Raw genomic sequence first — 12,593 nt, 5'->3', positions numbered from 1 at the left:
GGCTGGCGGTCTCCCAGGTGGTGACCAGCAGCTGTCGCCTGGCGCCCTGTGGACCCGACTTGGGCTTCTGGGAAACTGCCAGGCTGCCAGCCCAGCTCCCTTTACCCTGCCTCAGGGTACTGTCCCCTGAAGCCTTCTCAGCAACCATCAGGCAGGTAGGATAGCTGAGAGCTCTATGTCCTGTTCTAGATAGCAGCCATGTGGCCAACATGGACAGGCCAGTGGTGGCATGCAGACCCAGCACACAGGGTTTTCTTGGAATGTGTGCATGCTGATGACATTTGTTAGTCTGTGTCTAATCTGTGGTTTGTGGCATGAGACTGTCCCTCTTCCACCCCAGCCTTGAGGGAGGGTACAGTCAGCCAGGACTCCATGGCTCCTGACCTGGAGTGGGCATGGAGGGAGATAGCCAGAGGCATGTCTGGAGCACAAGTGTGATTTTAGAAACCTCTGTAGCTAGCACAGAATCTGGGGTACCGTTCAGAGCAGGGGTCTTTCTGGGGAACCCACATTCCCTTTCCTGTCCCCTTTGTATCTTAGCTCCTTCTCTGTAGTCTTCTTTAGTGGGGGAAAATGTGCCCTGGGCTATTTATAATCAGGGGGGTGTAGTGCCAGGTATGCTGGGTGGCAGGCTTGGGGAAAGGTTACCTGAATAGTAGTCTTGGTTCTTGGAGTTGGTACTGTGGCTGCCCTTTGGGGACCTGCAAAGTTCTGCCGGGACAGGGTCTCAGGGCTCAAAGGCTTTTTTGAGAACAGAGGTCCTGCAAGAGAAGGACCTTCCTTTGGCCCATTTCTGCTTTGTAATCTTTCTCTTTCTGCGGGAAGAGAGCCCTTGGGTAGAACCTGGGCCTCAAAGGCTAGCATCCATAGGCCAGGGACCCAGTCGCTCAACTTTGCACTGCACCTCAGAGTGAGCTAACAAGCATTGGGGGGGGGGGGGGAGGTTCCCACAGCTCAGAGCAACAAGGACGCTCCTGGGCTAGCCCCTGACCTAAATCAGGCTTCTCTGGAGTAATTCTTTCTGAGGGGCAGAGGGACACCAAGGGAGATGCAGATGCTAAGTGTCCTGTCTCCCTGGACCTGACTCACAGGGTTGCTGAGAAGAAAGGAAAGGAAGTAAGGAGTCACCTGGAATTAAAGGAGGGCTGGAGCTGCTGTGGCTATCTCCATGCATTTCAGCCAGGCATTGAGTTGTGCAGCCCCATGCTGGGTTGGGGTCCTTTCCCTCTTTAGAGACAAAGAAACTGAGGCAAGGGGATGAAAGTTACTGTGCTCCTGCAATTAGGAAGCAGCTGGCTGGAACCCAGGTATCTGGCTAGTCTTTCGGTTCTTAGCATGCATGTGCATGGGTCAGGGCTCTGTGGTGTTGGTCAGGGCTGTGCACAGGGCGGCTCTCCAATCCATCAGGAAAGAAGCCAGATAGAGAAAGAAAACCCACCTACAGTGTAGACAGGCAGGCCCATTCTTGTCTGCGGACTTTACAGTCTCCATTGGCACTGTGGATGTGGCCTGGAAGAGGCCTCAGGCCATCGTCCAAGCTGGGAATGGACGCTACAGCCTGAAAGCTTCCTGGGTGCAGAGAGGACCTCTGGCTGGCCTCCCAAAGCCTTGGACTGGGAAGGGGTGAATCCTTTCAAGCCCTTCAAGTGTTTCAAAAGACCACTCCCACCTAGAACTCTTGTAAGCTCGAATCCTGGGGTGCTTCTGGGACAGGAGCAGAACTGGGTCCCCGAAAGGTGCCTCCTGGCACTTCCTGCAGGGCAAGCTCAGCCTCAGGGCCAGGGGGTGAAGGATGGAAGCTAGCAACTTTCTGGTCAGAGTTTCTGGCAAGTAGGCCCCAGGGGATGTAGCTCAGTGGCGGCAGAAAGGGGAGGAGTGGGTATCTGCCGGAACCCTTCAGATCCTGACGCGCCCAGAACAGAGCTAGCACTTTGCTTTACTGAAATGGGGCCAGTGGAGGCCTGGAGGCAGCAGGAGGGGCCAGGGTCAGCGCGCAGAGGGAAGTTTCCAGCGGCGGGCCGGCTCCCTGCAGGGAGAGCTGCGCTAGTCCGGGATTGGAGCGGCAGACACCCTGGCGGCCTGGCCTGGAGGAGGCTGCCGCGCGGGATGGAGCCGTCCCAAGGTCACCGGCTCCGAAGAGCCCTGGGCTGTGGGGCTGGGGTGCTCCGGGGCGGCCCCTCGCGCGCCCCCGCGCCAGGGCCTCGGGCTCGCGCGGTCTCGCAGCCGGGCAGGCTGGCGGGCGGGGCGGCCGGGCCCCGGGCCAGCTCCCGCCTCCCTCCCGCCGCTCCCGCGGGCCGCGCTCCCGCGGGCCGCGCTCCGCGTCTCCAGCGCGCGGCAGGCGGTGCAGAGCGCGGCCATGGGCGCCGGGGCGGCGGGTCCCGGTGGCGGGGCGGGCGCGCGGCGGGCGCAGGTGCGGGCCGGGCCGGGCCGGGAGGGCGCGGGGCCCGCGCGCCGCCGCTGACGCTGTCTCCCGTCCCGCCGCCCGCAGACCCTCCTCCTCCGCCCCCCCGCAGCTCGGGCCCTGGTCTTGGCGCGGCTGCCGCACGGTGCCCCTCGACGCCCTCCGGACGCGCTGCCTGTGTGACCGGCTCTCCACCTTCGCCATCTTAGCCCAGCTCAGCGCCGACGCGGTGAGACCCGGGCGGCGGGGGGCAAGGGGCGCGGGCGGGGATGTGCGTGCGTGCGGGGCGGGCGGGCGGAAGGCAGGCGCAGGGCCCGGCCCCCCCCCCAGGGGTCCCAGCGCCAGGCAGCCACGGTGGCCGGTTGAAGTCTTGGAGAGGGTGAGTGGGAGCCTGGTGGGCGGCAGTGTGGAGTTAGAGACCCCCAGGAAGTGACTGCCAAGTGGGTCCTGTCTCCACTCTCCTTGGAGGCCTGGGGCCTTGGAGACCTCCGAACTGGGGCTGGGAGGCGGGCCTGTGGACCCCTTCGCTTGGCTTGCCAGAGAACAAGGGGAAGAGGCGCTCCTTCTCACACAGCGCTTCTGCCTGCCCCCGCCCCAGTGGAGCCTGGGCTGCGGAGGTGGCTGTGTCCCCAGGCAGGGTTCTGGGGGTGGCTGAGGCTGCTGGGCCTGGCCCAAGTCCCTAGACAGGCCCCATGGTCTCAGGGGCCTCCTTTTTTGTTCCTGTGATTCTTGTGGGGGCTGCTGGTTTCTATGGTGACAGCATCTCAGGCCAGCTTGCTGCCTCGGGCCCTGGGTGCTGGCTGAGCCCTCTAGACTGGTGGGCTTTCCTGTCCTCCAGCCCCGAGAAGGCCAGGACAGTGGGGGTAAGGGCTGGAGCTGCACGGTCCCTGGGCCAGGCTGGCTCAAGAAGAGAAAGAGCCAGGGTCTGAGCTCTGGCCCCCAGCCCAGCCCTCTTGTGGAAGGGGCCTCTGGGCTGGAATGGAGGACTCTGGAGAGAGGACTTGGCTGTCCTGGATGTGGGCAGACAGATCTTGGCCCTCTCAGAGTCCAAACTCCATGTAGATGAAGCTCAGGACCTCAGAATGCTTGCCCCCTTCCACCCCTCATCATTCTCTGGAAAGTAAGGAAGGCACAGCGTAACAGCTGGGGTCTCAATGGGAGGGGGGGATCAGAACCAGAGGGACCTCATTCGTTACTACCAAACTCCTTTTTGGCAGTCATGGAATCTGAGGCCAAGAAGGGCCAGCTCCAGGTCCTAGGGTGAGTCTGGGCTCTTGGTACTGGCCCCGTGTGCCCTCCAACTGGGCAGTTCCTTCAATGGGACTGCCTGTGTTGGCAGGTCTGTGGGCAAGGCGAGGGCAGTGGCTGGCGCCACCCTGCGAACTCCCTGCGAGAGGTAGCATCTATGTAGATGGCCATTCTAGGGTTCCTAGAGGTTGGCCCGGGCAACATCGGTCCAGCCTAGTCTCCTATGCTGCTGTGCCTTAGGGCATGGAATCAGAACCAGAACAGGGAGAATGATAAAGGACATGCCCCCACTTCCTTTCTCCTAGCCCAGGGTCAGGCTATGGGAGGTCAGAGTTGTAGACTGGAGAGGTGTGCTTGCTCCTTACGCACAACATGATCCTGGGCTGGCCTTCTGCCTGTTAAGAGTCTCAGTCTCCCTTGTGAAAGGGAGGGGGCCGTTTGCCCTTAGGGAAGAGCACCGTTGTTGTGAGCTGGACCCCTGGAGCAGCCATAGCTGGTGTGGTGCTCCTGATGCTGGGAGCGAGCCGAATGTTTGGATGTGGGTCCCCCCACCCCCCGTGCAGGTATAGCTGACCATGACATGTGCCTGGGGTAGGGAGAATGAGGCCACCCCTAGGGGGAGGGGCAGATGGACTGCCCCAGCTCTGCTTTGTGTGGCAGGCATCCATGGATGCCCCCAGGGGCTTCTAGTATCGGGTTAGTGGTCACCAAACAGTGTCTCTGCAGGGGGTCGTTTCAGAGCTCGCTGTCTCTGTAGTCCAGATAAGGCAGTAGAAGCTGAGTTCAGAGCCAGGTGGTACCTTCTGGGGCCCTGTCCCTCACTCGTGTGATGGGATAGGATCGGACCTGCCTGACTGCCCGACTCCACCAGAGGCAGCTTGCATTGGTTCAGTGTGGGGTTTGAGGAGGGGACTTGGGGGGGGGGCACTGTGGGTGTGGCTTCTGCTTACCTCCTACTAAAACCCCTCTTGGTCTTTTTTTTCCTTCCCAACTGACCCATACTGGCTGCCCTAGGGTTGAGACCCCACTTAAGATGCTAAGTGAAAAGGAGCCAGAATTTCAGAGAGGAGTACTCCTGTCAAGGTTCTCCTGCTCTCTAGCTGGCTTGCTTGGCCCCTGCTGACATTTGGAGTGCCCAGGGCTGGGGGCTTAGGCAGCCCTGCTGATGCCCTCCAGGGCTGGGGCATGTGTTCATATGGCAAAGTAACCACTCAGGAGGCGAGGAGGCTGGGGGAAGGGGGGCTGGAGAGAAGCAGGCAGGAGCCTCCTTCCCCGAAGGCAGCATCTAGGAGCATGTAAAGAGGAGGTTTGGAGTGAGGTCCTGAGGGGGTACACGGGAGTTCACTAGCCTAGCTTGGGGTAGGAGGTGACAGCCGTCCCATTAGGTGAGAAAGGCATAGAGATGCCAGGGATATGGAGGATATGACAGAGGCACGGGACCCAGGATAGGAGAGACAGGGTGAGAGGGAGGACTCAGCTTCATGCCAATGGAAGGAAAGACAGGGAGGACAGGGCGGAGACCAGCAGTGGAGACATGGGACCCTGGTAGGAACAAGCAAAGGTCAGCCTAGCCAGCTACAGAGAGGTGGCCTGGGCTGAGTTAGGTAGCTGCAGAGAGAGAGTCAGGTGGTCCTCTCCCTGGCCGACGGGGCTGGACCAGCGAATTGGAAGCATAGACGGAGACAAGGAACCTGAGACACAGTCGCTCAGGGGACTCTTGTCTAAAGGGCCTGAGGTGGAGTGTGTGGCACCCAAAGCTGGGGTCGCAAACTGGTCGAGGCATGCTATGAGGGAGACAGACCTGGGAGCTGGGAGCTGGCCCTGAGCCAGGGTGTGGGCGCAGATGCTGCTGGGATGCGGCTGCGGGAGGTGAGTAACCGCTCTGAGTCACACCTGTGAGTGGGATGCACCACCTGCCTGAGCTTTGTGGATGGACCAGGCGGTGTGTTTATGGTGCCCCACACAGCCCGGCCATAGTAAACAGAATGTGAGGCCAGCCGTTGATGCCGTTGCTTCTGGGACATGCCTCGGGCTTAGGGGACCAGGCCACAGTCCTGTGTGTAAGTAACCAGGATTGGTATCAGCGTGTGACCTAGCTCAGAGACTCAGTCTGTCACCAGGATCAGGGATCAGCCTGTGACCACAATGAGGGCAGGTGTGTGAGTAGGGTCAGGGCCCAGGTGCAGTGGGGTCAGGTATGAGGGTGTAACCAGGTTTACACTCAGAGTATGAGTAGGAATGGGGTTCAGAGCATGACCAGGATCAGGGCTCAGTGTGTGAGTAGGGTTCAAAGTGTAGCCAGGGTCAGGGATATGTGTGTGTGGCTAGGATTGTGGCTCAGCCTGTGACCGGAATCGGGGCTTAGTGTGTGTATCCATGGTCAGAGCTCAACTTGTAACCAGGGTCAGGACTCAATATGTGACCGTGGCCCAAGCTCAGCCTGTGACAAGGATCAAGGCTCAGTGTTTAGCTGGTATCGGTACTCAGAATGTGCCCCAGGTCAAGAAGCAGAGTGGAAATATGACTGGGATCAAGACTTAGTATGTGTTAGTGGCGAGGGGTAATGGGAGGATGTGCGTCAGAGTTCAGATCTGAGTGTCTGAGGTGGGGTTAGTTTGTGCGTACTTAGGGGCTGCAGATAACAGTGGAACAGAGCAGGAGGAAGCCAGTGCGGCAGGATAGAAGCCACTCTTTGGGAGATGCATATACCACCTGGAGACTTGGAGCAGGGAATTTATGGGGTGCAAATTGGCAGCAACTATGGAAAGTGCAACCCAGGCAGGCCATTGGTGAGGTGGGCAACCCTTATCCAGAGTGCTCAAGGCAAAGTCATAGGCAGAGAACCCGAGGCTGGTTCAGATGGAATGTTCTGAGGGTTTCTAGATGGTGACTTCTTAGCTAAAAGAAGAGCCAGTCACATGAAGGTTAGAGGGACAGTGATGGGTGATGGGAACAGCCTGTGCAAAGGCCCTGGGGCTAGCTGAGCTTGGCGCTGGAGCTGATCTCCTACAGTGGGCCAGCTTGGTCTTGCCTCCTCTCTAGGATTTGGGGCCTGTTTCTTGTCCTTGGGGTCTCCAGTCTGACCCTCCTAATAAGACCTGGCATGTCTCTTGACAGACAAATCTCTGCTTCAGAGATTGCTGCTGCCCCCCCGCACCCCTGTGACGTGCAGAGCTGAGTCTGTCATGAATGACCCTGAGCCAGTTGGGAGGAGCAAACGGGCTAGGGGTGTCTGGCAGCTGCCAGACCTAATGAGGGCAGACAAGGCAGATGGCCATAGAGGTCGAAAAGTGGAGTCAGTCATGGCATGGGTGTGAGCCACTTGCTCCGTTGGCCGTGACCTTCCCAGAGCCCTGGAATACTTGCTGGCCACTTCCCCCACCTGTCCCTGTCACCTGGCCTCCTCTCAGTTTGGACCCAGGTTCTCCTTTGGTAAAGCCAAGTGCGAAAGGACTGTGATCCTAAGAGGGCTCGCGCCTGGAGGATGATGCCCAGCCGTTCACTGTCCACACTCGCCCTTCCCAATTATGGCCACAGACTTTTGAGGTCGCAGAGTCACACGGCTGGTCACCCAGGTCTCCTGCAAGGCCCCAGAGGCCTAGGGTAATGAGAGCAGGAGTTGAACCTCTTTCCAGAGGAGGCTTGGCATGTACATAGGCGCATGTACATGTACATAGCATGTACCAAGAGCAGGCTTGGCGTGAGGGCCAGGGCAAATCAGGGTAGGCAGCACAAGTCTGCCTACTTGTGCCAGGGGTATGTGTGTCTGTCTAGCTATCGGGTAGGTGGGTGTCTGTGGATGTGCCAAGCATGTGGCCCATGTCACCCTGTGGGTAGGGCCTAGTTAAGCCACCTCAGGCCTCTTTTCATTCTGGAAGAGGGAAAGGAAGGTGGCAGGAAGCACTGGGGGCGGTGTAGAGTTTCCGCTAGTGCCCCATGACCTATGGCCTGGGGCACTGCATGGCTTATGGTGTGAACGTTGCCCTGTGTGGGCAGGGCCAGCCTGCTGTCTCTGGGTTGTGCCGGGCGTATGGTAGAGCATGGTGGTGTCTATGGGCCCTGCCCCTGCACAGGGATGAACAAGATCAGGATGGCCAAGGCCCCAGTCTTGTGTTGGTGGGAAGTGAGTTTGGGAAGAGGGAATCCCAGGTGCAAAGACTCTCAGGTGGAAATGAGGCATCCCGTTGAGTGGCCTTTGTAGCAGACGGGGGGGGGGGGGGGTATTGAGGCCAGCAGGGAGGGGACATCCAAGATATGGAGGTGAATCAAGGTACTTGCGAGAGCCAGGGGAAGAAAGAAAGAGGAGCTTTGGCCGAGCGGTGAGAAATGGAGTTGTGGGAAGAACGTTGGGGTGGGTGGCCATGGAGTTGGGGGTGTTGGCTGGCTGCCCAGTCAGATATAGTGGGAGCTGGGGGTGGACACCATCCTGGGGCCCTGGCAGTGTAGAGAGCCACAGCCTGAGAGCTAATTGTGGGGGCAGGGCTGAGTCTGTGCCTCCCTCCCCCTACCTGTGATGTGGTGGGAATTGAGGGATTGGAATTGAAGGGCTGCGACATGAAGGAGGTGAGGGCTGTTGTCAGGCGTGGCCTGTGACTGTCCTTACCCTGGGGAGGGTTTGTCCTCAGCAAGGGACAAGAACTGCTCTTAAGGACAGCCCAGCAGAGAAAGAAGAACAGGGGTGGGAGGGCACAAGACCCTGGGGCTACATGGGGGCCTTGGGCAGACCTCTGTTCGCCAGCCGCGGGTCCTGTCTCACTCCTTGTCTCCCCTGCTCCCCAGAACATGGATAAGGCGACCGTGCCATCCGTGACGCTCATCGTGGGCTGTGGCGTGTCCTCCCTCACCCTGCTCATGCTGGTCATCATCTACGTGTCTGTATGGAGGTGGGTGCCTGCTCCAGAGCCTGGAGATCCAGCCCTCCCTTTCCCCCTCGTACCATCTACCCTGGACCATGCTGCCCGCTTCGCCCTATGCGGCCTGTGTTGCCGTTCCAGGTTTCCGATCGCTGTGTCCCTCGGGTCACAGAGGAAGATGGGGGTGGGGGGCATGTTGAACACACAGGTCCTCATCCCTGCTGTCACCTGACTACACTTCCTGACAGACACCAGTTCTGAGCTTAGGCTCCAGCTGGACACATAGAGCAGTCATCCTTTGGTGACTTGGAGTCCTGTGGCCACTCACTATCCCTGTGCACCCTCATACCAGGACCTGCAAACTCCTTGGAGTTAGAAATAACTTCCTGCACTGGGCTCCCAAGGCTGCAAGGATCATCAAGGACCCTCATGTCCACCTCAGACCCTATCTGCCCCTGTGTAGGCTATGGGGTAGCACAGCCGGGTTGAATCCCAGGCAGGTGTGGGTATAGGAGGATTGCATCGTGTGAATTCTCTTAATGGCTGAGCCATTAGGAGCCCATTCAGGTCACAGATGTGTCTGGGCAGTGCCCCCCACCAGTAGGCATATGTAACCATGGGCGTGTGCCAGTGGGGTGGCCTTCTCCCTGCTCACCAGCATCTAACCCCACCTGGCAGCTTGCAGTGAGGTACATTCAAGGTCATTGTACACAGAGCTGTCCTAGGGCTCCCCGTGTGATGGCTGGCCCCTGCGCCCGGCTGTTCCAATTCTCTACCCCGTGTGATGGTAGCCGATAATCGAAACTGATGTGCCAGTCACTGCCTGCAGTCAGGCAGCAAGAGATCGATGTGACTAGTGGGAGAGGGGCAGCCTGTGCAGCCTCTAGCGGCGGCTGCCCTTTGTTCTTCCCGAAGACGGAGCATCCAGAATGCTTCTCACAGGACTCCCTCTTAGCAGCCCTTCAGAATCCCACACCATCTCGAGCTTGGAGCTCAGAGGCTGGACTCAACTCTGACCCGGAGAGGAGGTTTACTTGGTGTTCAAAGCCCCTTCCTTAGTGAGCACTGATGGTATCACTGTGCCCTGTGAGCTGCAGACAGGGACTGTTCTGATGGCCAGTTAGGGAGCGGCGGGGGGGTGGGGGTGGGGTGGACAGATACAATAAGGGCTCTGCCTACATCAAGCATGTCAAGCCCCCTGACTGAGGACCCTCTCTCTCTGATCTCTACCTGAGTGGGTCTCTCTCCTTTCCCAATGGCTGGTGGTGGTGGTTCATAGTGTTGATGATTGATGATGATGGATGGCAGTGATGGTAGCCCTGGTTGTGGGTTGTGATGGCCACAGTGATAGTGGTGTTGGTGATGACAGTGGTGGGGATGGTGGTGATGGTAATACTGGTGATCGTGGTGGTGATGATGATAATATCGATGGTGATGAAGGTTATGTTGGTGGTGGATGATGGTTATGGTAGTAGTGGTACTGGTGGTCGGTAGTACTGGTGGTAATGATTGGGGTAGTCTTGGTGGTAGTGGTGGTGGTGATGGTGGTGGTAGTGATGGGGGATGGTGATGGTGGCGATGGTGATGATGGTAATGATAGAGGCAGTATTTTCAGGGAGGAAGTGGAACACTGTTTCTTGGGCAGGCCACATGACCTTGATTCCCTGTTAGGTGCTGACCTCAGGCCCTGACCCCTCTCACAGGTACATTCGCTCAGAGCGGTCCGTCATCCTCATCAACTTCTGCCTGTCCATCATCTCTTCTAATGCTCTCATCCTCATCGGGCAGACCCAGACCCGCAACAAGGTAGGCAGCCTCTTGCCCTGCCCTGCATAGCCTTGTGTTTTCAGGTGTGGTGAAGGTGCCCGCCTCCCAACCCTGGCCAGCTGTGACCTGGGCAGCTCAGTGTGGGAACCCTGTTTGCCTTTCCTAGGACCCCTTTCTCACTCCCACCCTGTGATCTCCACACCCTGTCCTGCCACATGTGACCCAGAGGCTAGGCTTTGGGAGGGGTCTTCATGGGCCACCCTGGTATGTTGGAGACAGAAAGAAGGCCCAGCCCCAGGCACTGCTGTGTGCCGTGGCAGAAACTCAGTCACAGTGGGCTCGCCTGTGATTTGATGTGGGTCTGAGAGTGTGACTCCCCCTGACCCTCGGGCCTCAATTTCATCCCTGCTGAGGGATGGGCCTGACAGGAGCTCCTCAGTGGGCTTCTGACCCCAGTTTACTGGCATCTGGGGTTGGAGGATGAACATCTACCCCAGGCCTTTAGGCTTCAGTGGTCTATCTCCAGGAGGGGTGGGGGGACCAGGTTGCTTCCTGCCTAGGAACTTGGCTGGTCTCAAAGTCACTGGATGCTGGGTTTCTCCCAGCTGTTGCCACATGCACACAGGGGATGGGTGAGAGCCAGTGAGCACCTGCCCAGTCCCCTTGGCCCCTGCCTGCCCAGGTTGTGTGCACGCTGGTGGCTGCCTTCCTGCACTTCTTCTTCCTGTCCTCCTTCTGCTGGGTGCTCACCGAGGCCTGGCAGTCCTACATGGCCGTGACTGGCCGCCTACGGAGCCGGCTCGTCCGCAAGCGCTTTCTCTGCCTGGGATGGGGTGAGCAGGGCAGCTAGGGTTGGGAAGTGAGGGTGGACTGTGGCTAGGGCTTGTTGGGGTATAGATCAGCAGCTGGGAGCGAGGGTGGGCAGTGGGCTGGGGTTAGTGGCCAGGAGTGAGGGCAGGCAGCTGGGCAGAGGGCGGGTGGTAGGCTGGGGTTAGTGGCCAGGAGTGAGGGCAGGCAGCTGGGCAGAGGGTGGGCAGTGGGCTGGGGTTAGTGGCCAGGAGTGAGGGCAGGCAGCTGGGCAGAGGGCGGGCAGTGGGCTGGGGTTAGTGGCCAGGAGTGAGGGCAGGCAGCTGGGTAGAGGGCGGGCAGTGGGCTGGGGTAAGTAAAGCCTCAGGGGATGGGCAGCCCGAGTAGGATGATGGGCTATCTCTGTTCCTGACATTCTTGTCTTAGCTCTCTGCTTGTTCCTACCACTCCCAGAGTCTCCATTTGCCACCCTGGCTTCTCCCTTGGGGCCTCCAATTCTTTATAAGATTGCCAGAAAATGCAGCCCAGTCAGGCCCCTTAGCATGCAGATGACACATAACACTATACTGTATCTTTCACAGTACTTGGGGCGCATGCTCTAAAAACGATACCCTCTTTCTGTGAGATTGAGTGGTAACACGCCACGGCTCACCCTCTGACCTGCAGTCCTGCAGCATTCCCCCAGCTCTCATCATCCTACCCGTACCCTGTCCACCCCTTCCCTGTAGTGGTGCCCTCATTTGGGACTTCCCTCATGCAGCTTGTCCCTTGGCCCATGTGGGCAGGGGATGGCAGGACTGACCCCCTTTCTTTTGGTCCTCTTCCAGGGCTCCCTGCACTGGTGGTGGCCATTTCCGTGGGATTCACCAAGGCCAAGGGGTACAGCACCATGAACTAGTGAGTTGGGCAGGCGGGGATGGAATGGCCTTCTGCAGACCCGGGAGATGCCCCCACCTTGCTGGCATTGTATCAACTGGGCTTAGGAGGGTGGGTCCTTAGGCAGCTCCCTCACTCCTAGGCAATCAGGTCCTGTGGGTGGGGAGATGAGAAGAATGCCTGGGGCCTCTTGCTCCCTTCCTCACTGTCTAATCTTGATGGCCATGAGCCTCTGGAGTCCTCATTCCCCTGTGTGCAAGTGTTGAGGAGACCTCCAGGGGATAGCAGCGTGTGCACCCTTCCTGTGGGCATTATAGGGGTGAGTCAGTTTCACAGATGAAGCCCTGGGGCCCAACAGCTGACCTAAAGCAGTGTAAGTTCCATGGGCAGAGACAGCCCCCTGCCCAGGTTCAGGGTGGGGACTAGAAAGAGGGAAAAAAGACCTGAGGGGTTGTCTAGCTCACACTAGTCAGCATCTGGGTGGGGATGGTGGCTAAAACCATCAGAGTGTGGGGGTCAGAGCAAACCTAAATTACTCTGGAGCCCCAGGAAGGTAGGTGGTAGGGCTCTGGAGTCCCTCTATCTGAGCCATGTTGGAGACACAGACTGGAGATTCTGAAGAATGAAAAGGAATGTATTGA

General features: G+C 58.7%; 1 protein-coding gene across 3 annotated transcripts in view; it reads left to right on the top strand.

Annotated features, from left to right (window-relative positions):
- Adgrb1 (adhesion G protein-coupled receptor B1) overlaps positions 1-12,593 on the top strand; it is a 60,823-nt gene that overhangs the window by 32,264 nt on the left and 15,966 nt on the right. For 2 of the 3 annotated variants that reach the window (XM_059247109.1, XM_059247107.1), the window contains exons 17-21: positions 2,489-2,630; positions 8,429-8,532; positions 10,206-10,308; positions 10,952-11,102; positions 11,904-11,973. In XM_059247109.1, the coding sequence (XP_059103092.1) occupies positions 2,489-2,630; positions 8,429-8,532; positions 10,206-10,308; positions 10,952-11,102; positions 11,904-11,973 (570 nt within the window). The remainder of the gene's footprint in view (positions 1-2,488; positions 2,631-8,428; positions 8,533-10,205; positions 10,309-10,951; positions 11,103-11,903; positions 11,974-12,593) is intronic. The other variant, XM_059247108.1, reaches the window with a different exon arrangement.

This window comes from Peromyscus eremicus, chromosome 20 (assembly GCF_949786415.1).
Source record: "Peromyscus eremicus chromosome 20, PerEre_H2_v1, whole genome shotgun sequence".
Taxonomy (NCBI): domain Eukaryota; kingdom Metazoa; phylum Chordata; class Mammalia; order Rodentia; family Cricetidae; genus Peromyscus; species Peromyscus eremicus.
Note: the sequence above shows the minus strand (reverse complement) of the source record. Positions and strands in the feature narration are given on the sequence as shown.